Genomic DNA, 24,423 nt, shown 5'->3' with positions numbered 1-24,423 from the left:
GGTACTTTTCAGTCAATGTTGAACTATTTAACTTGGAAATTTTCTTAGTACCCACATTTTTTAATTTTGAAAATTTAATAGTTTGGCTTTTGAAAATTTTACCGACTTCCAAAAAGGAGGTATTAAATTTGTCTTATTTTTTTTTAATGTTTGTTACCTCATAACTTTGGACTGAGTGAACTGATTGTGATAATTCTTTTTTTATAAGAAATCTGGTGCTTGCAGTGTGGACCCATTTTTTTTTTTTTATAAAAATGATATTTGTGTTTATCAACAATTGCTAAAGAAAACATTTACATCAAGATTTTCTCCAATGAGTGTAAGAAAAGATAGTTAAGATTTTTCTATATCCTAAAACATCGTAAGCGCCATGCCGCTAACGATAATTTGACAGGAAGGGCTCGATATTTAGGGAAAATTGTGCTTTTCCTTACCCTTTCTTGGAGTGCAAAAAAATGTATACTTTTTCTCAGAAGTTGAATGTTTTCAGGTTGTTTAACTCTTTTTAGTTCCTTGAGCCAGGGCTTCTATATTGAAACATAAAACACCTCATAACTCCAAAAAAATTATTGAATAATTGAGTATTGAATTACTAATTTATAGTCTATTGAATAGACCCTTTTGAATGGAACAATTTCGTTCAAGAGTTTTTATTGCTGATTATGATTCCTTGGCATAAAAGAATATTTCAGCCAAAAGTGCTACTAAATCCATTGGTGCATTTTTGAGTTTTTTTGATTTAACTCGAAAACCAAGTCTTACTTTGAAATGGTTCAGAGACACTTTTCATACCGAATTTAATTTTCTGTTAAGATGGTTAAAAAATTTAAAAAATTATTTTTGACTAAAATTCTAACCAAATCAAAGAAAAAAAAGTTAAAAAATTGACGATTTTTTTTTTACTAAATCAACTGGCATTTTGTACATGTAGCAGGTACGTCCAAACTTTGTAAAAACTAAATAAAGTAGTGGTAAAATCCTTTGATAATATGCAATTTTTAATTTTTTTTTTTCAAGAAACAACTTAAATGTACCTATTCAAAAATTAGCACTTTTTCTAATTTTTTGACTTTTTTAGTTAAAAGCAAGTTTTTAAAAGTCGATAAAATCGTATTAATTGGTAACTTTTAGCCCTAGTTTGTTCACAGTCGATTATCTTTTAATCAAGGATTATTCCATACAAAATTCCTTGATTAAAAGATAATAGAGTGTGAACAAACCGGCCCTTAGACTTTTAAAATAAACAGAGTTCAAGGGATTGATTTAATATAAACTAAATATATGACAAACAAAAAAATTTATTTGCATCCTTATGGCCTTGTGTACAATTTTGTGTATGTGCATTTTTATAAATACGGATCGAATGGATGGACGGAGAGCCATTAGCTTTGGTCTATTGCATAGGAGAACATTTAATACCAACTCTTTTACTGTTTTCAATGGCCTGAAAAACAATTCTTGTAAAATCAGTGACCAACGAAAAGTTTCTCTTGAAAAACGAAAAAAATACTCCAATAAGTTTGAAACAAAATAGCCCAGGCAAATTAGTAAATCAAATTGCATTTTTCGCGGGACAAATATTTTTCATGGAATGTGTTTGGGTGTATGTCCTTATCGTAAAAGTAAATTTTTTTAGGATGATAGGATATCGAGAACAGCCGCCATCTTGGAAAAGAGGTCGTGCCGTTTTTATTTCATAACTCCATTTTTACTCATTTAAACCAAAAATGTCCAAGGACAGACTTATTCAAAATAAAATTATCTAAGAAATGGTATACAAATGAGTTCCGTGAGTTAGTTAAATTCAATTTTATAGTCGGTCAAAGTCCGGGTTCTTCTCGCAAGGTTAGGACAATATGACATTTTTTAAAATATCTGAAGAACTTTTTATTTGTTTGGGATTTTTTTCAAGAATGAATTAGTATATATATTTTTTGATGTTTATAACGGTAATATTTCAAGAACGAAGGCTAATCGAATTTTTCTGATTACGGATTCGAGCTCAGTAACCCAAAAACCTCTAGAAAAGTATATTTTGGTTATTGTGACAAAAAACTTATTGACCAGTGTTATTTCACATTACTTTCTACCATAAAAAAAGTCATTTGGTCTTTGCAGAACATTTAACGTATGAATCATTCCTGTAATACTTAAATTAGTTTTTCTTAAGTTCATTAATAAACTTAAGGTCAATAACAAACTTTAAATATAGAATGAAAAAAGCATCTGTTGGCCACAAAAGTATGTCATTTGAGTGACATTAAACAAAACATCAGAATAAACGCAAGACATTATCTATGACTCATCAAAATTTAGAAACAAATGTAAGAAATGGGAACAAAAACTTGTGTTTGAAAAAAAAAAAAACAATGAGGTATATTCTCTTGCATTTTCTATTTTTTTTTCTTCTCAAAAGGGACTTATCTTGTTCATCTTATTTCTCTAAGACCTTGATCTATGACTCCACTAAAAAAACAAAGTTCAAACACAGCAATAAACAACCTGTACCTACCTACCTTAAATTAACAAAAAAGGGCAAAAAAGAGAATTAAAGTACCAATAAAACAAGTGAAGCAACAACTTTCATACCTCTGCAACTACAATTACAATATACGTCAACAAAACCTACCGAACTTCTGGGAAAAAAAATTATAATAATAAAAAGTTCAAACGAAGTCCACATCTCTAAAATTAACCCTATAAATGGTGAGAAAAAATGATTCTAAAATATGATAATAGACATAAACCAAACACTTTTCGAGCTCTAATCAAATTAATTACCTCTTCTGGTTCTCGTTTGAAGTGTTTCCGGTGCTTGGCGCTTGAACCGGCAAAATATACAAAATATTATATAGATAGTGCACTTTATCGTCTGTCTAAGCGTGTGATTTTAATGTAGGCAGAGATTATAGGCTTTTGTTTATTGTTACAAAGTCAAGGTATTGTGCACGCACATGTTGGTTATAGGAGTAGGTAAGTTACAGTATTATTATTAGATAATACAGGCATAAAATCATGACCCGGAAAAAAATTCTATTGGTCATTATGAAAAGTGGTTAAGCTAACAATTTTCCGCACTAATTTATTGAAACAAAATGTAAACAAAGAAACATTTGTGTTTGAAGTGAAGAAAGGAGTTTTTCGTTTAGTTTAATAACGAAACATTGGTGAACTGAATTTTTCAAGTATGATAGAAATGGTTAAATTTTTGAGATATTTCAATGTAAAAACTACAAACTCGATACGAAATTTATATAAAATTGTACTTAAACCAACATTAGGTTCAAAGTAACTCAAAAAAGTCATCTTCCATGAAAGTCCCGGACAGAACCTGACTTAAATAATAGGCACACATTTCTTACTGTAATAATGACCAGCATGCCTTATTTCCGCTCATTTCCGTTGTGAAGTGAAGAATCAGTGTCAGTGAATGCACCTTCTGTGAATTTCTTACAAATTAGCATGACCTAAATAAGATCAGAATATGATTCTTTTCATGGTGTTAATTGTGCCCCTACTTCCATTTTCTATTCAGAATTCATTTTTGTTGTTGTTGTTGTTGTTTGAAAGAATGACGTTACCACAGGCTGAGAGCGGCATATCTTATGAATAAAAGTGTATCTCGAAGTATTATGTTGAGTACAGCAATAGCAACTTAGCGATGCTTGACGAAAAATAGCTTCCTCTCTTTTGGCCGGTTCCCTCCCTTCATTCATTATAAAGTATCATGGTGGTTGAATTTAAAATATAAAAACCAAACCAAACCAAGGCAAAGGGGAATCGAAATATAATTGAAAGGCATCATAGTCTGTCGCAATTGCAATGTCTTGGGATTTAAATACGAGCACAGACAAAAATGCGACTGAATGCAATAAAAGACTGAATGGAATGGTGTGGGGCACTCCATGTAAACATTAATTATATCAATGTTTTGAACGAATGCCATGCTCAAGTTCAGACAAAAAAAAAAAAAAAAAAACAAAAAAAAAAACAAATGTTAATCTTCTTTGGGGGAGCATGTACATTTTGTACATCGGTGTAGAAAGAGTTGTGTGAATCCTTTTTTTTTTTGTGTTTTGTTTAAAATTCGTTGTTTGTAATAAAAATTGGTTTGGTTGAAGTTTGAGGTTCACTTTGAATTATTTAGACAAGGAAATAAAGTTTCAGCTTATTTAAAAAATAAATCGATAGCTCAACTCAGTAAAGGTGATTGACAAAATGCCTCGAAAAACTAGGAAATTGAAAAAAAATTGCAAAAAGTATTTACGTAGGTATACATATCGTCGGCGTAAAGCGAAATTGTTCTAAGTTACAAAAAGCAAATTTTACAGCAGGGGACGATTTTAATGTTTCAAATTGGTTTAAAGCGACATTTTTCTGCTCGTTCGCCATTCAAGTTGTTTTTTATAAAGTTTGTTCTTTTCTCTGGAATAATCCATACCTACAAGTTTACCTCATTAGTAGGTGCATACTGTTTTTTAATAATTTTTAATACTAAAAATCCAAAATTGGACATAGAACAATTCCTATACACTGAAAAAATTATTATTCTTAAAAACTATGAATCCATTCATAAAACGAAATTCATAAATTTTTAAGAAATATTCATTAAATTTAAGCACGAATTCTTAAAAAAAATTATTTTTAAGAACAATTCATAAAATTTAAGAATAAGTTTTCATAAAAAATTTCCCATGGAAAATATTTTTATGAATTTTTTTTAAGAACAAATACGAAGGTTTATTAGTGAGCTGGCTTAGAAACAAAATCGTGCACTTTCTGATGAAACCATGAAATTTATATCATTGGTAGTACTTAATATAAGAGTTATTTCGAGATACTGGGCCACCTTGTATTCCATCCAGGAGATGTCTCTTAAGTTAGCAGAGCAAGGTCAGCAGAACATATGTTTTGTTATTGGATCTTTTAGTGCTTATTAAGTGCTAATTAAGTGCCCCAAAATTAAATTAAGTGCTCCACTACTTTTGGAGAAAATTAATGTTCTGCTAACTTGATTTAAAGTTAGCAGAGCAATTACCAGAAAATGCCCTAAACTGCTCGTAGAAAAATCGGGTTTGGTATAATATTTAGGTGCTAATTAAGTGCTCTACGAATCCCAAAAAAAATTTCCAAAAATAATTTTTTTTCCAAAAATTATTTTTTTCTGTGATTTTCGAAAATTTTTTTTTTTTTTTTTCAAACTGTCTTAAATAATTAAGTGCTTAACTAATATAAGGTAAGTACCCCATTTTCCGAAGAATTTTTCGAGATTTTTCATTAAAAAAAAATATTTTAATTTTTCATACAAATTCGTGTTCGGCTAACTTGAATTTTGATTTTCTCAAAAAATAAATTTTTTTTTTGACAAAATTCAAATGGAGTAATTAAGTGCTCGACTAATTTGAATTAAGTACCCCATTTTCCGAAGAATTTTCCGAGATTTTTCATTAAAAAAAAAAAATTTTTTTTTTGAGAAAATCAAAATTCAAGCTAGCAGAACATGAATTTGTATGGAAAACGAAAATATTTTTTTTTAATGGAAAATCTCGAAAAATTCTTAGGAAAATGGGGTACTTACCTTATATTAGTTAAGCACTTAATTATTTAAGACAGTTTGAAAAAAAAAATTTTTTTTTCGAAAATCACAGAAAAAAAAATTATTTTTGGAAAAAAAATTATTTTTGGAAATTTTTTTTGGGATTCGTAGAGCACTTAATTAGCACCTAAATATTATACCAAACCCGATTTTTCTACGAGCAGTTTAGGGCATTTTCTGGTAATTGCTCTGCTAACTTTAAATCATGTTAGTAGAACATTAATTTTCTCCAAAAGTAGTGGAGCACTTAATTTAATTTTGGGGCACTTAATTAGCACTTAATAAGCACTAAAAGATCCAATAACAAAACATATGTTCTGCTGACCTTGCTCTGCTAACTTAAGAGACATATCCAGGAGGGTAGATACAAGAGCTTTTCTGTGTTGCACCCGCATTGTTGCATATCATAGTATAGCTAATGAAACCTTTTTATTAATATAATACATGATTTCGAGGTAATTTTTATCGCCGGATCGAATAAAGCCAATAGCAATATGCCTGGACCATCACCTAAAAAGTTATTGCACTCTTTATAAATAGTCATTTACTTAAAGAACAAGAGCCAAAATAACTCTTTGAAAATATGTAAGTGGTAGGCTGATGAAATTTTGTATGCACGTTTACTATACCATAGAAAAAAATAATAAAATATGCTCCTAAAAATATTTCCTGATAAAGGGTGTTTTTTTTTTAGTGACAAAGAACACTTTTGAAATGGTACCATTGCACCACATGGAAAATTACCACATTATTATAAAAAAAAACGACTTCTTACCAAACGACCAACAAGGCAATAAGAATGAAATCATTCAATTGTTCTCAATTGTTGAGCTCCGCATAAAATATATTTTAATAGATTGAAAAAAAGTGCAGTCTTCTTAGCAGTAAAATTAACTGGACACAAATTTTGGGGCACCTTTGAAGTCATAGTTTGTTAACCCAATTTCGTTCCAACTCACTATGGTGTGTCGATCTATAAAAAAGTACTAATTTTAACATTAAAATTAAATTTCAAAAAATTTCCTTGAAAATATTTATTTTTTTGAAAAAAATGATTTTTTAACTTTAAAATTATAGATACTAAAAAGTTTTCGTGCAAAAATTTGCGTTGAAAACGGTTAAGTGGTTTTTGAGAAAGTCAGAAATGAAGAAAACTGCGGATATTGTTAGTAAAATTTCAAAAACATATTTTTTTATTATTTCAAAACAACAATACTTTCACGTATTTTTTAAATCAAAAACTTGAGAGCCGTTTTAAAGAATTTTTTTTTTCGATTTTGGTCATATGGGAACTAAATACCTTTTTTTATTTATAATTAAAATCAATCATTAGCTTTGTACCAAAACAAAAAAATTCAATTTTAAAGTAAATTCCGCAGTTCTCTCTGCCTGTTTCAAGCTACCACCCTAGATAGCTTGAAACAGGCAGAGAGAATTGCGGAATTTACTTTTTTTGCATTTTCCGTCATGGTAGTGTCATGTGTCATTGTCAATTCTTAACTTCCCCTATAATATCTACATTATTTACATCGCAAGTACAAATTGAATCTCAAACAGAAATCTTTTTTAAAAAGGTTCAATACACCACTATTAATATAAAAATTTTAAATTCCATTCACTATCGATAAGATAGAACATAGAAGTAAAGTAACCCAAATAAAAATGCGAGTGAAACAATATTTTACGGGCATATGGTGTATCTTTAATTTCCATACACTATACGTAAGTACTCGCAAGATACTTAAACGCTTATAATTAAAAAAAAAAAAAAAAATCAATTGGCTCATTTCCAAGATTGGACATGGTCATTTTCTAGTCTCCAGATGGTAGTGGTAATAAATTATAATTTAAATTAGTCTATACAAAGCCAAATAAGAAATATTGTTTCGACTTCTCTATTAAAAGGAATAAATGCATGACGAATATTAAATTTTTTATGAGATGTGAAAAATTATATATGAAACATGTAAATTTATATATTTTTATACTTTCTAACGAAATTGTTCTGCGGTGTTGATTGTTATTATGCGTCTGATCCATATATCTAAAAAAAAATTGAATCTAGATACAAAGATATGGAAGTACAAATACAACTTGTACTACTTTAAGAGATGCACTTATTTCGTTAAAATCAATTAAGTCGTTAACAAGGTAGTAAAAATTCAATATCAAATTTTAATCGAGAGAAATTTTAAGCAGACTTTATTCAAACAAAGGAGAACTTTGCTCCCATTTTACATTCATGTTTTTGTACAGATTTGAGTACATTTATATTTATAATATTTCTTTACAAATTTAATTACTAATTTTTAAAAATTATTTAATTTTATTTAAAAAAAATTAAATAACAGAATTTGTATTAACATTGTATTTGTATTAACATTAAGAAAATAACAATATTGAGCCTTTTTATTTTGCTTTCTGGTGCAATAAACCTTTATAGCCAGATCTTTTGAAGAAAGTAGGTGAGTGCTTTATAGAAATACTACTTATGTGGCATACAATGAGCATCTTTGGTGAATACACCAACCACAATAATATTGTTCATTTCAAATGCAGAATATAAAAAAAAAGTCATAACAATGTAGAATAAACTTTTGTTTTGTTTTGTGTATTCTTGTGTTGTTTTTTTTTTTTATATAAATCGCATACCCTGCAGACCGTAAAATAAGCAGAAAATATTGTCAATGTAATAAGCTCGAAGCATGAACCAGAAAGAAAGAAAAAAACAAGTAAATATTGTAGAAATAACAAATGGAAGGGCTCTGTTTCGATAAAAGCATTTTTTGTTACAATTCGAGTGCAGACAGACTTGAAAAGGAATAACAAGTAGCTAGTGGATTACGTATTATTGAAAGGTCTTATGGAATATAATGTTGATTTCAGAGGTTATCTATGCAATAATGTTTAGGTACTTAAGGTACCTTGAGAATGGTTCATGTGGATTTGAGTTTATTTCAAAAACAATAAATGAAGGTATAATTGTTTGTCATTGGTCGTCATTTTATGAAATTGTTAATTTTTTGTTTCAAATTTTTTTCATGTTGAACAATAAATTAATGTTGCTGTGACAAAAAAAAAAATACCAAAAATTCATAGAAAATGCTGCAGCATTGGGTTTTTCATGAGAGTAGGCACCTGAGTTTAATGAATGTTTTGCCGATTCTAATTTTGACGGCTTCTTAAGAATTGATTTGAGCCTTGAGTAAACAACTTGTATTTCATAAAATCTGCAGAAATTATGAATTACTTCGATAAGTTGGAGCCCAAAAACTACATCAATGATCAAGGTAAGAATAAATTTGAAAGCACAATCTAGGAAGTCAAACAATGTTCAAAAGTTTATGTATTCAAATTTGTGATATTTTGGTCAAACATTTTTGTGGTTTTGGAAATCGTTTGGGGATATTTAGCTTCACTTAAGGGATGCAAAAAATGTGACTCAAAAGAACAAAAACAAATCTAATCAAGGGGAACGCATCCTCATTTTCTAAAAAAAAACACCGAATAAATTTTTTTAAAAATATTTTTTTTAAATACTTATGTAATTTTTTTAAATTTTAAAGTAAATATATAATATGTTGAAGTTATTGTTATTCAACACCCAAAACCAAAATAAAAAAAAATTCAATTTCTTAAAGTTTATCTTATATATAAAAAAGAGTTCGTTAACTGTGTGTGGCCGATAAACTCGCGTTTGGCTGGTCCGATTTTGTTAATTTTTTTTTTTGTTTGAAAGGTATTAATGTGTAGATGGTTTGTATAAAAAAAAAATTAATACCTTTTCTCCCATCTTTACATAGCTGTCAATTTGTACGAGTGATGAAACACTCTCGCTTTTTAAAAAATTTAACTTAGCTTAATTTGTAAACAAATTACCTAATTCAGACAGGATTTCAAAATTATTATAATTATTATCGTTTATAGCTAGCTCCACCAGCTTCGCTAAGTGCATTTATAATAAAAATTTAACCTGTGTGAAAATATTTTAAAACCGAAAAGTGAATTTAAATTTAATTTAATGTTTTTTGGTTAGATCAATACCTCATATTTTCAACAATGGGCTTTGCGCTTTATTTATGGTTAAAGCGAACGTAAGATGAACACAAAATCAAAAAAGCAAGTCTGACGGAATCATTTAAATTCGATGAAGCAAAACATCTTTGTCTTTGAATTTTCCACAAAAAATATGGTCTTCAATCAGAGCTGCTATTAAATTCCTTACGGGAAAACTGGTATTATTACAAAGTTTTAGGTAGGTTGATATTTCGGAGCAATATAATTGGTGCTCCTATTGCGGAGTTCCTGGTTAATCGAAGGAATTCAATAACTCCGTCGGGTAATTAACTACATCGTTTTCACTTCTAATTGTGTCAACTGATTTGTGAAGGCTGATATATAGGCAGATACATTATACCAGAAGAAGCACGATCCAGTGCTTTTTATTTTTAAGATGTTTTCCCAGTACCAAAAGTTAAGAATTAAAGAAGGTATGGTCATTCAGTGTTTAGGTTTGTGTTTTTCATATGCACCTGGTTTCTGATGGTACGGGGAAAACATCTTAAAAATAAAAAGCACTGGATCTGTCTTCTTCTGGTATAAAGTATATATATATCAGCGGCAGAATTTTCTAAGTAATGTTATTGGACAACACAATAATGCCACTTGATTCTGAAGGCCAAACTACAATACGAACGAATTTTGTTTGAAATGCAAGTTCGAGGAATGATTTGATTCAAACTGAGTTTTCAAACATAAAAATTACAAAAATCACGGTTCGTTAAATGAAAGTAAACTTTAGCACGATGCGATAGCCCAGTAATTTTAGGCATGTTTAACCCCAATCTGCGGAAAAATTCCTACTGGGCTGAATTTGGGTATACACCTTCGTTACGACGACGTTGTAATGAAGATGTGAAAAATCGACATTGATATCGTGCCGGCGTTATAGAGGTCAAAAGGTCACGAAAATCAGTTTTTCCCATATATTGTCCCATTATTTGTCATAAAATTATCTACAAATATTGCCTTATGCATTTTTCTGTAAAATCAACCGTTTTCGAAATAGACGCTAAAATTTTTTGTGGAAAATTTAAAGACAAAGATGTTAAATGATTCCGTCAGACTTGCTTTTTTGATTTTGTGTTCATCTTACGTTCGCTTAAACCATAAATAAAGCGCAAAGTCCATTGTTGAAAATATGAGGTATTGATCTAACCAAAAAACATTAGAATAAATTTAGAAATGTTCACTGCAATGAATATAAATTCACTTTTCGGTTTGAATATATTTTCACACATGTTACATTTTTTTTATAAATGAATCATTATTTTCAAAACATGATAAGTCCATGATTTTAAATTCTGCAGGAGAAGAAAAAACGTTCTATTTTCTTTTGATGTGTGTAGAAAAATTTATAAAAAATATATTTTGTAGAACTTTTGCCTAGGTACAAAATACCGTTTCGTTTTTAATTTTTGGAGCTATAGTTCAAAAGATAAAAAATAAAAACGCTTTTGGACTTATCATACTTTGAAAATATACGGATGTGAAATTACTTTTAAAATGGGTACACAATTTTGCTTTCATCTCCAATCTATCACAAAATTGTATTTGAGATTAAAATATAATGTAATTTTGAAAAAAAGTGGACTTATCATGTTTTGAAAATAAATGATTCAAATGCACTCAGCGAAGCGGGTGGGGTAAGTTAGTATTTAAAAAAAAAAATTAAAATTGAATTTTTGTTTTAAATCCATAATTTTTAAATACTTTGAATTTGATTTATATTAAGGCAGTATAAATGCTTTTGCGTAAGAAAATTCGTTGAAATGTAGGTAACCAGTTATTTGGGAGGTAGTCAGAGATTTAGGTACCGTCAATATCGATTTGAAAAAAAAAAGTTTTTCCATTAAAGATAAGATCTTATCTAAAAACATGTACACTCCGCTTCAACTGAATAAGCACACAAATTTTCAAAGGTATTTTGTCCATTTTTTCCTAAGATTGAGCTTTCATGTAACATTTGATGATGTTTACAGTTAGCTTGCGATGTTGAGAAACCAAATCAGAAAGAATAATTCTCAAAGTACCGCTATTTTTTTTCGTGTTCTCTTAAAAAGCGTCCCATATGGAAAAATGCAGTTTTTTTTGTGTCAACTGAATAGACACACGGTCTTTCAAGGTCAATATCTTCGTTGTTTATGAGAGTTTTGAGGTGTTTGGCATACCAAATCAAAGGTTGAAATGTTCTCAGTGAGATTTTGTCATTTAATTAAAATTTAAAAAAAAGTAGTAGATTAAAAGCTTTCAATACTGTCGACAGAGCTAAAATAAATTTGTTAACGGAACAAGTACTGACCGGGTCTGCTAAAGCTACCAAAATTGATCGGAGTTTTAGTGTGTTGCCTATTCGTACCTCAAAAATAAAAGTTCGTACAGGAAAAATATGAATTAAGGTAAAAAACGGCAAAAATAGCAGTTAATCGATGAGAAATTTTGAGATCTCCCTCCAAATCATTTGACTCTGGGGCGAAAATCAAACAAAAAGCTGGTGTTTCTGCAAGTGTTTCAACACTCCGCAGAGTAATTAACAGCACGGATCATTTTAACCCATTAAAAGTCCAAAAGAAACCAACTTTAAACAAGCAACAAAAAGGTATTCGTTAAGAATTTTCTAGACTCCATATGAGCTGGAAAAATGAGTGACGCAAAGTGGTTTTTTTCATTTGAAAAAGGGCAATTTTGATGGCCCCGATGACTTCAATTATGAATCCATCAAATTTGAACTTTTTCAAATGAAAAAAACCACTTTGCGTCACTCATTTTTCCAGCTCATATGGAGTCTAGAAAATTCTTAACGAATACCTTTTTGTTGCTTGTTTAAAGTTGGTTTCTTTTGGACTTTTAATGGGTTAAAATGATCCGTGCTGTTAATTACTCTGCGGAGTGTTGAAACACTTGCAGAAACACCAGCTTTTTGTTTGATTTTCGCCCCAGAGTCAAATGATTTGGAGGGAGATCTCAAAATTTCTCATCGATTAACTGCTATTTTTGCCGTTTTTTACCTTAATTCATATTTTTCCTGTACGAACTTTTATTTTTGAGGTACGAATAGGCAACACACTAAAACTCCGATCAATTTTGGTAGCTTTAGCAGACCCGGTCAGTACTTGTTCCGTTAACAAATTTATTTTAGCTCTGTCGACAGTATTGAAAGCTTTTAATCTACTACTTTTTTTTAAATTTTAATTAAATGACAAAATCTCACTGAGAACATTTCAACCTTTGATTTGGTATGCCAAACACCTCAAAACTCTCATAAACAACGAAGATATTGACCTTGAAAGACCGTGTGTCTATTCAGTTGACACAAAAAAAACCGCATTTTTCCATATGGGACGCTTTTTAAGAGAACACGAAAAAAAATAGCGGTACTTTGAGAATTATTCTTTCTGATTTGGTTTCTCAACATCGCAAGCTAACTGTAAACATCATCAAATGTTACATGAAAGCTCAATCTTAGGAAAAAATGGACAAAATACCTTTGAAAATTTATGTGCTTATTCAGTTGAAGCGGAGTGTACTTGGTTTTTTTAAACATATACCTAAGAGCGGTTTTGATAAAATAAAACTTTTGCAAAGTTGGTATTTTTGGTCAAAAAAAAAAAATCAATTCCAACAATCCTTTTATACCAGAGATCAGAAATAACAGTCAACCTTTATTTTCAAACGGTTTCTCTCTGAGAGTTACCACATTACTTTAAATAGTTTCGGTTAAGGTTTGAGACTTATTTTTTAAAATAAAAAATAAAGGTTATCAGTTGAGATTTATTTTGTAGGTATTTTTTTAAATATCTCTCAATGGTTGAGATTTTTACACAAAAATAAATGGAAAAGGTCAACCTTTAACTGTTTTCGCTGAAAATAAATCAAAAATTGTCAATTCAAAGGAAAATGTCGAATATGTCAAGAATGTCTTTATATTGCAAAAATAAATATGAAAAGGATGTTTTTTCTAAGTTTATGTATTAAATAATGCATGAACTAAATAGACTCTCAAAATTCTTTAGACCCAAGATTATATCTCTTTTCGTTTAAAGTAAAATCTGAAGACGAAAATTTGTTTTCAACTTTGATTTGAGTCGCTGGGACGACAAGCACAACCAATGCAATTTTGAATATTTCAGGAGATCGATGTTCTAATATCTAGGTTAAAGCGTTCAGCTTCCAAAAGCATTTTCGCCCGCCCAACTTCAAACGGATATATTTCGGAATTTTGAAAAAAAAAAAAAATGAAAAAAAATCTTTTTGATGCCAAAAGGTAGCGGGGACTCTAACCTACATTTGGGTACAACTCCTATCCCTGTAAGTGCACGCGTTCTCAAACCGGGAGAACTTAAAGGTAAAAAAAAAGTTAAGCCCGATTCTGAAAAAATAGGCATGATGTGGTGGTTTAACATGGAAGGCGTTTTTTTTTAAATCTAACAATGTGCAAAGTGTAGGCCCATGACACAAGCTATCATTTGGCATCACTACCAAAAATTGCTCTGAAGCGGTTAAGCTTCCAGGAGAGTTCAAAGATTCGGGGATTTTTCGAAAAAAAAAATTTGAAAAAAAATCCAAAAACTATACCACTATGGGGTAGCTGAGAATATAAACTTTCATATGGCACCACTCCCATGTCTCTAGAAATTGATAAATTTGCAGATGAGATTGATTTTTTTCTCTCAGCGATAAATCTCACTGGTTGACCGAAACATAAAAAAATACAAAATAGGTAAAGGTTTCTCTCAGACCTTGGCCGAAAATTTTCTTTTTTAAAAATAAATGTTATTTTATTATTTTATGACCTTTATAGAAAATGGTGACAAATAAGAGTTATTAAGGAACCTTTCAAAAGGTTGAGATTTATTTCTGATCTCTGTTTTATACATTGTCCAAAAAGTGTTTGAAGTAAATTGATGCATCCGTTGTACAGACCGACAGATATTATGACAGACAAACGGACTTTTGAGGCCCACATTTTTCGCATTCTCTACAACATTAATTCAATTTTGCAAAAATAGTTATTCCTAGATTTAACTTCCTGCAAAAAAAATAAATTTTGTTATTTTTTGATAAATACAAATCGCATTTTATAGATAATTATGTTCATCCAAGAATACTTCAATTTTCCTTGACAAATCATATCGAGTTTCCTCCTTCCAACAACTTGTTGACTGATTTATTAGTAAACAAAATTAATTCATTGTGAAACCACATCTAAAAAAAGAAATAAAATATAAACACAGGCGAAAAAAAATAAAAAACAGGGAAATAGGAATATTGATCCGGCCAGAATCCTAACACAATAACAATTTGAATATTATTTTTAACCGTATACTCCAGAACAACAAAAGTATACAAAATATACCTACCTTGTATGGAGGAGTTTATTCAAACAAAAATAGAATTTTGAAGTCAACACACAACAATATGGTAATGTTGGTTTATGGATAATATTTGGGAATACACTCGGGGCCAACTAGTGGGTGTGTGTATAATTTTCCAAAAATACTTCTTTAATGAAGCCATCACGTGTGAAAAAAGGTAAACTTTTTCAATTAACTTTTATACTGAAAATGGTGTTTTATTTTTAAAAAAGAAAATTTAAAAGCTTAAGCATTTAGATTCATTATTTTTAAATTTCAAGCTGCTTGTTAAATAGCCACAAATTTAAGGTCACTTGTTGACCATATTCATTTTGACTTCTGAAAATGGAAACTTTTTATCTATACAGTTTTGGAGTTTTTGATGAAAAAAAGAACTATTTTTTTTTGGTAAACAGCTCTGCAATAAAATTAAAAAATTGTTCTCATTTTTTTTCGGTCCCATGTTCAACATGTGGTATTAGTTTTTTTTTTTAATGCCACTTGTTTCTCATGCCACTTCTTTTCAAATAAAACAAAATAATAAGTTATGACGATTCCTATCGAACAAAATTCAACAAGCTCAATCCATTAATAATATTCTTCTTGGTTCGTTTCCCACAAAAAAAAAAAATATCAACAATTTGTCATGTGACATCATTTATTGAAGTCAGCAGCACCATCACATTTGTTTAGAAGACCAAGCAAATTGATTAATTTTTGGAAATGTTTATTCGCAATGGTAAAATAGCTTCACAATTTAAAAGCGAGTCAATCAACAGATTGTCGGCAAATTGTTTTGTCATTTTAGTTTAAATAAGTCGCTTTTGGTGCTGATCAACATTTTTATTTCACTTTCAGTAATGAATTTCATCATAATATCAGCTGATGGATGGCTAGATCAACGTATCCAATGGTCTCTAATGAATCTATAGAAATGTGTCTATACTGTATGTTTGTATCTAAATAGTTTATCAGTGGACAACAACGATTTAATTGGAAATAACCAAATAAGTTATATGTTGAAAGTGGAAGTCGATGGAGACAATTTTTTTCGATTTCAATACCCTGATTTTTTGCTCTTATTTGTTAATACACTGAACAAAAAGATTTAAAAACAAAATGAAAAGGTGAATTTGAGTTATGTACATATTGCTAAAGATCAGCGGTTAGGTTATTTTTATTAATAAAATCATGAGGCATTTTTACGGGTACTAATGTCCCGCTTGTTTTTTAATTCTGTTTGATAAATCAAGATCATAGTTGTTAACACTGTAATTTTATCATTGATTTAAATGAAAAGCTTAAAATTACCTCATTTTTTTGTCGGTGTCCACCAAACCCCTAATAGGCTCGATTTGTTTTGCAATTGTAGAATGTAAAGCTACTTTTGTGTGACAAGACTTGTGGCAATGATTTTATTCAATGAGTTCATTGAAATCAGTCAGGCGTAAAATGAAATACAGCTTAGCCCTATTGTTCTAACCAAGCGTTTGTAAACTATTTCACTAGTTTTGTCGCATATTTTTCAAATTAATGAATTTTTTTTTATACAAATGTTCAGTGAGATAATACTTATGAATTTATTATGACAATCTAACAACCGCACATTAAACATCATATCCGGTGTTAATTTTTATTTAAATTAGTATAAGAACCTTCTTATTTAGTTAGAATATATTTAAAGCAAAAATATTAAGAGTAAGTGGTATTTCTGTGTTTGTGGTTGAGTTTTCATCATTTAATTTAATTAAGTGGTATTTATTTGTTAGTACCTATATAAAATAGACTTTATGAAGTACATACATCTCTATGCGTAAAATGAAATTTAGCTTTGGGTGGATTTCATTATTTGTTGTTACAAGAAATAAAATAAATTTTATACGGAGCCAATATTTCTGATGATCGTTTTTGAGTTTTGGTTCACGAAAAAAGATGTCACGTTTCAGTTTTCTAAAAGACATCAAAGAGTAGTGATTGATCCAACTACCAATGCAACCCAGTTAATAAAAGTTAATGGTGCATATTCATTATTCATAGACGCTGCATAATTGGCTACTAAGAAAGACTGGAGTTTATGCTAATCAAATAACATTGGATAAACCCCAGTCTAAAAACGATTATGAATATGGCCCAATATCTATAACCTGTGGGTAATGATCGAGGTTCTCGGTTTTTAGCTTAAGCTAATCTGGTAGTCTTATTGAGACAGATATACTAAGAACTCGAGGTGAAAATAGAATTTTTGAAAAAAAGTAATTTTTGGGGATTTGAGGGGACTTTGAAATATTCAGTACACTGTGGTGTATGCGTAACTTTTGTAGGGAAGTTTAGAAAATTTGTATTTTGATTATCTCCTAAACATTGGGTGGACAAACAATAATTTTTGGTTTGTATCCATTTTTCGAGGTGGAAAAACGATGGCCGTTTGCATTTTTGAGAAAAATTAATTGTTGTGGATTTTAGAAAAAATGATATTTTGTATGAGAGTTGTGTCCTCATAAATGGAGAGTGGACAAGCGATGATTTTTGTAAAGAACTCAAGGTGCACAAACAAAATCAGTTTGAATTTTGGAAAAAAAAACGATTTTTTATAATTTTAGGGTATTTTCAATATTTCAGTGCAAATTTTCAAGACTTACCATAAAAAAAAATCGAAAATTTTGGGTGAAAATTTTAGGTGGACAAACTTGGATAAAAACATGGACAAACGAATTAGACTAGTTTGGTTCAAATTGAGGTCGCAGTTGAGTCTTCACAGATCTGATCTAAAGGTACATGGAAAACATTGTCAGCAGCCATATTTTCTTCTGAAAAAAGCTTCTGTAAAAAATTTTACGATTCTGTTTATAAATTCTTAAAATACTTTAAGTGTCAAACTTTTTACTCTGAAAAAAAAAAAACTTCACTACAAATTTTGAACCCTAAAAAAAACATGTCAGGAAACAGGAATCGAGAAAACAAAACTTATTCGATTCTACGTCCCTTTAACATCGTCATGTCTCAACCATTTGCAACCTTCAACCATAAAAGAGTAAGTATCTTCATATGCACTTGCTGTGTGAATGGCAAAAACTTTTTTTCTACTCAAATAACCACATGAAAACTCATGTCGATAAATGAGTGATTCTATCTTGCACAAAAATCTGTGATGGAATCTAATAGGTTGTTGCACTTTTTGAGAAAATTCTTCAACATTTTTCCAGTCTCTGCCCATTATGTTCAAAAAATGATAAATGCCTGGCACAGATTCAAAATATTCTAGCGCAGACTTCTTTATAAAATATAACAGAATATCACTAATTTGTACTTTCTATTTTGAACTGAATTTTCTTGTGAACACTTTGATGTACAGTATACGCCATTCCAAGCGCCACTATGTTTTGAATTTTATTTTATTCTTCTATCTTGTACTTAAACACAACACTCAGTTCACTACACAACACATGCCTTGTGTCATGTTTGAGAAGAAAACAAAAACAATTTCACCTATATAGCAGCAAAGAATGACGTCTCACTCAAAAAATATGATAGTGCCTGCTGTCATTTCTTTACGAACTTTTTTCCTGCAACATACATAGAAAACAAGGCCACTTTAAGTGGTATTCTTTTTTTTATTCTTAAATATTACATCGTTTGGAACTCAAAAAAACTTGCACAACTAGGTTCTTTAACCTTGGAATAGATGAGATGAGAGAGAGACTACTTCGAAAATGATATAATGTTCAACTTGTGAAAAAAGTGTTAGAAACGTAAAGTGTTTGAAAATAATTTTTATTTTATAGGATTTCATGTTTCAAGAATGATGAATATTTTTTTTTTAAGTATGTTGACCTATTTAATGGACGTTGGATGTTTGGCAAACTTTGGGCGTAGTTTATACAACCATGACATATGGAGACGTTTCTCAAAGAAACTTTTTTACTGGAGAATACTATCAAGACAATTTTTAGATATATTGAAACTTTAGGTTCATTTCATACCCTTTTAAACAGGAGACCTTTTAATTTAAAATTATTTTACTCTTAGAGATATTTCATCAATAAAATATTTATATTTTATTTTTTTTTTTTCTTATTACAGTTAACTTCGATGGACCAATTTTTAATACTACCAATATAGACTACAAACTCTTTATAATGGATTTTTAAAAAGAAACTATACAACAATCATCAATCAACAACATTTTCTAATATTATAAAAATCAAAACAAACAACAACAAATTTAAGAAAACATTTTCGACATATCTTTATTGTATTTATTCGTATACCTACCGACAATATTATACAAAACTTTTCTAAGAAAAAGGAATGCAGCGTTGTCCTTATATACATGAAATGCGAGAACGTCTTCTTTGTGAACAGCGTGAATCAGTAGCTCTGGAACCAATGGAACGTGCTAATTTGCTTGACAACAGACAGTCGGCAGAATCAAATCAGGTCGGGACGGTTGTTAAGGTATGGGAGCAATTTAACTCGTTCAAGGAATTTTCATACTGTACCTATGATTGTATATATTTTTTATATGTTTATTAATTTTTTTGTCTTTTTAAATAATTTAATAAATATTTGTAATTAATATATACAATTTTTTCTTATATGTTTATTTTTCATGAGTAATTATAATATTTTTTTCTGTAATTTATTTAATTGTGAATATTTTATACATGTATCCCGAGCAAAAAAAATCGGATTTTCTTGTTATATTCGGCTGTGGTCCTTGCACGAGTATGGTTGCCCCTAAAAAAAAAAACAGTATTATCTAATCACAACGTATTTTGTCCAAATAAGTACTTTTTTTTCTATTATAAATTTATATTTTTTCAAATAAACTTATATACACTTTTGAAACACAAAAAAAAAATACTTTACAAAATACACATTTATGTATATAAAATTTTAAAAAAATCTAAATATTTTTGCTTTGAAGTTTTCATAAAATTGGAATTCAATTTGGTCATTTTTTTGTACACTTACATAATTTTATTTACATCAATCGCATTTACACTCATTCATCGTTATAAAACTCGAACAATTTCTTTTTTGTTTTTTTTACATTTTTTACATTTTCAAGGGGTCACTAATATTTATTGATCATAATATCGTAAGTTTCTTAAACAGAAAAATAATTTTAATATGCATGTAAATTAAATTAGTTCATTAATTCATACATACCTTTAAATATTAAAACAATTGTCCTTTCTTTAATTTTAAAGCTTTTTTCAATTATGACACAACAGTTCTTTTTATAAAATTCTATTTTTGCACCCTTGTGATACTTATTGCAAATATCAATACAAAATATTGAATAATTTATTTTTATAAAAATTACGAATTTAGGGATTTTTAGGTATTCTAAATTAAAGTTAATATTGCGAATGCTTTTGTCATCGTTTGGTTTCGCAACAAGGTTAAATTTGCAAGTTTATTCACATTAAGTTCACTTTTTTTACATTTCTTTTTGCAAATTTAATTCACCTAAAATATATTTTTATTTATTTTAATTTTAATTAATTTTTCTTATGAATAATATAAGTTTAAGATCCAGACGAGTGTGACTTCATAAATATAGTCTAGCAAAAAGTAAAAAGTAATAGGGTTGCCATCCAATATTCCAGCATAGATTTTTTTTTTTTTAATTATTAAACTTTCCTTTTAGTAAAATGTCCCTCCCGCCTGAAAGGAGGTATTTAGTACCCTCCTCAGTTCTATTTTTCTTGTCTCGAGACTACTTCAATAAATTGTACTTATACAGGGTGTCTCAAAAGTCAACGTCGAAACGAAAACGGTAGATAGGGTAGGTGGTGACTGTTATCAGAAAAATAATAAAAAAAATCGGAGCCATATATTTTGTGTTACGGGACCTTGTATAACCCTGCTACCAAATGCATTCAAAAATTTTAACTCAGCTTCATCAGTTTTAAAGAAAATATTACTTTTTTGCCCAACAAAGCACTTAACAATTTTACATGTCTCTAATTCAATGAACCGTAGTGTAAAAAAAATGCACTACGATGTTTTGGCAAGTTACCTTAAAAGTTGGTGTGTTCAATTCTCTTTTCAAATTGGTATAACATTGTTGAGAATATTCCATAACCGCGTTAACCCTCTACTGCATGAATTAATATTAGCGGACGAAAAAATTAAAAAATGCTTTACATGGGTTCTTTGGGTTGTTTCAAAATGGTTTTCATTAAAAAAATTTGTTTAAAAAATTTGTTTATAAGCCAAATTTGGCTTCGTATGCATTAAGGGGTAAGAAATCTTACAAATTTTATTTATTCAGATTATGTAAAAAATACAATTAAAAACATCAAAATATAAATATTTATCATTTAAAAACAAAATAAAGTAAAAAAATATACATTGTATTACAAAAGGTTACGAATTAATTCAAATTTGGCTCATTTTAAGACATGGAACCGAGAAAAGCAATTTGTTTTCGTCCGTTTTTAACATTTCTTCTGGTTCACATTCTTTCCACTGTCGAAGTTAGTGTTGCTCCAACATTTTCACCCACTCCCAGATCTTACAAAAACTATAAAGTAATAAAATGATTGAAAAATATTATAGGTGAGCCCCCCTCCCCCTAAAATTTTAAAGGTTACGCCGCTGGAAATTGGGTTAACATGAGAAAAATGTCTCTAAAGGCGAAGGGGCTCCATTTCTGAAGCAAAACATAACTTCCAAGCAAAATAACAATGTAAAGAAACAAAATTTTCCAGCAAAAAAATTTAACAAATTGTGTAGATTTACAACCTCTTAATGCATACGAAGTCAAATATGGCTTCCGTACTTTTTGCCCTCCCAAGACCAGGCCAATAATTTTTTTTCAACAAAAATTGGTTCTTAGCATACACAATTAGACAATCGATCAAAAATAAATTTTTAATTCCACTTCACTTTCTAAACAAACGCAGTAATTAACACTTAAAGTATGAATATATTCTACATTTTCGATTTCAATGCACACGACTGATCGACTCACCTGTGATCATAAAATACACCTTTATTTTGTGTCGGACACACGAAAAAACTATCTCTATGGGTTCCCAGAAACTTAAAGAAGAGGATTGTATTTAATCTTTACCATTTTTTTGTGACAGAGAAGAAAAAAGTGCATACAAACAGACAAAACCATATTTGGCTTCGTATGCAGTAGAGGGTTAAAATTTTTTTTCTTAAGAAATCCGACTTTTTTATTAGGTAATTTTTCCATACCTATTATTTAAGTTTTTGTATTCTGAAAAGTTCTGAAAGGGTACAAAACTTAGAGATGGAGATTTTTTGTAAATTTTTTGTTCATAATCTTGATCTCCATAGAGTCTGGTCTGATTTTGATGATTTTTCCAACTGTTAGCATTTGTTGACCATTTCAAATGTATTTGCTACTGTCTTATTTAAAAAAAAAAAACATAAAATAAGTTTTTTGAATAAAAAATTTCTTTGTTCAAAACTTTTTAAATATTTTATGAAATAAATTATACCTATACTAAAAGTTTTGGTAATAAAAGTTAACTGAAATTATGTAAACACACAAAATCATGATTAGAAAATAATAAGGTAATAGATATTATGGATTTTATTAAAGTGTAAGTGAATGCTTTCAGAAATATCTTATTTCTTGTTTATTTGAAAAAAAAAAAAAAATAAATACATATCTCAAACTAACAATTTTGAAAATTAGAAATTGAAAATAATGGTATTTATTTATTTTTATTTCGTCATACGAAAACAGCAATTCTACCTTAAATAAACTTCATATCTTTTTTTACCTTTCTATTGATTTTATTGGGCCTTACCAATGATCGATTTTAAGCCTCATGGTTTGCGCTGTCATTTTGGCCGCATACAAAAAAAAAAAAACATATTAAATGTCAAGTCAAAAGTGTAATCTATTTGTTGACAGCGGCTATTTATTACAAATAATATTTCTTTAATTTATTGATTTGTACATTGTTTTTATTTATAAATATCCATAATTTTCAGAAGTTGCTGAAAAAGAAATTTGAAAACTAAAAATATGGTTTTATTTGTTTTGTTTTTATTTTTTGTTACAGTAGTTCTAATGTCACTTCAATGCTGTGTTTTTGACAACGAAGGTATTAGCTCTGGTAGGAGAAGGCTAATTATTAGGTAAAACACGTTTTTATTTTGATTATTAGTGTACACGCAAATTAACTCGCTGGTAAAATTTAGCTCGACGCCACTTAAATGTGTTTTTAGTGATTTAATATTGTGTGTAAGACCAGAATTCGGTAACAATATTTTCAAAAAAAATCATAATTTTACTTTTTAAACTACAAATTTATGTTCTAAATTTTATTTGGCAAGATTTTTAAGGCAATTTTATGTACTCTATGTACTCCCGACTTTAGATTTTTAACTCGATTTTCACAAATTCCGAAAAAAGTAGAAATTGGGCAAGCAAACTTGAAATTTTGGATAAAATATTAATGTATCTTTTCAAACATATTGGTTTTGAATTATTACAAAACATATTAAAGGATCAATACTGAAAGTAGCAGTGGTTGGCAAAGGTAATAAGAATTGTTTTTTTTTTTTCTTATTATAATTTAATCGATATATGTAGCAGTGGGTTTTTCAAATTAACGACATAATCGATAGAAAATATCCTATAAGCTTGACATTTACATCATCACTAGTCATCACCATGTTGTAAATGAATACAAGAAAGACAGTAAGCCACCATTCTTTAAACTTTCATTTGCGTATACCTTTTCATGCGGATATGGAATTAAGAGGGGTTTCGTTCTTATATTTAGTAAAACAAAGAAGAAAATACGAAAATTTCCGCAGGTTTCATACAAGGTCGGACATTCGTAAATGAAATTTTCTTCAAATAAGAATAAGCAGTTAGTTGGTTCCGGACATTTAATCGAATTAGAAGTGTTCTATTGTGTTTTGTTTCTCGGAATTTTTTCAAGAAAAAATATAAAATTAAATTAAATAGGTAGGTAGGTTTTAAAAGTTAACGTTACGCATTCATAAAAGTAAACAAGTTGTTGCATTTTAAAGTTAAATCGAATTTGAAGATAAATATTTGTGTGTGGTGTTTTTTCGAATTTCAAATTCTGTAAGGCTATGTTTCTATTGGACTTGCTAAGTTTGCCGTGTCAATTTTTAAAATACACTTATGATGGATTCTGTAACGCTCTCAGCTATTTTTTCTTTGAAAGACCAGTTAAGTATCAGTATACTTTTGAAAAAATGTTTGGTGTTTGCTTAAAATAGTTTGATTTCGTTTGGTAACATAAGATTGTTGTTCAACCGAAGTTTTCTCGTCATGTGATCAATTAAACATAAATAAATACAATTTTTCCATTCAAACAATTGAATAAAGAGATAACAAAATGGTTCAGAATAGTTTCGTGATAACAGACTTTTTTACAGTGA

General features: G+C 29.1%; 1 protein-coding gene across 10 annotated transcripts in view; it reads left to right on the top strand.

Annotated features, from left to right (window-relative positions):
• Positions 1 to 24,423, top strand: part of LOC129910830 (proton channel OtopLc) — a 92,184-nt gene that overhangs the window by 16,557 nt on the left and 51,204 nt on the right. For 6 of the 10 annotated variants that reach the window (XM_055988408.1, XM_055988406.1, XM_055988411.1 and 3 more), the window contains exon 2: positions 19,090 to 19,464. In XM_055988408.1, the coding sequence (XP_055844383.1) occupies positions 19,318 to 19,464 (147 nt within the window). In that variant the 5' untranslated portion in view covers positions 19,090 to 19,317. Of the gene's footprint in view, positions 1 to 17,663; positions 17,781 to 19,089; positions 19,465 to 24,057; positions 24,211 to 24,423 lie in introns of those variants that run through there. The other 4 variants (XM_055988410.1, XM_055988415.1, XM_055988407.1 and 1 more) reach the window with 3 other exon arrangements.

The sequence above is a fragment of the Episyrphus balteatus genome, chromosome 2 (genome assembly GCF_945859705.1).
Source record: "Episyrphus balteatus chromosome 2, idEpiBalt1.1, whole genome shotgun sequence".
NCBI lineage: Eukaryota > Metazoa > Arthropoda > Insecta > Diptera > Syrphidae > Episyrphus > Episyrphus balteatus.
Note: the sequence above shows the minus strand (reverse complement) of the source record. Positions and strands in the feature narration are given on the sequence as shown.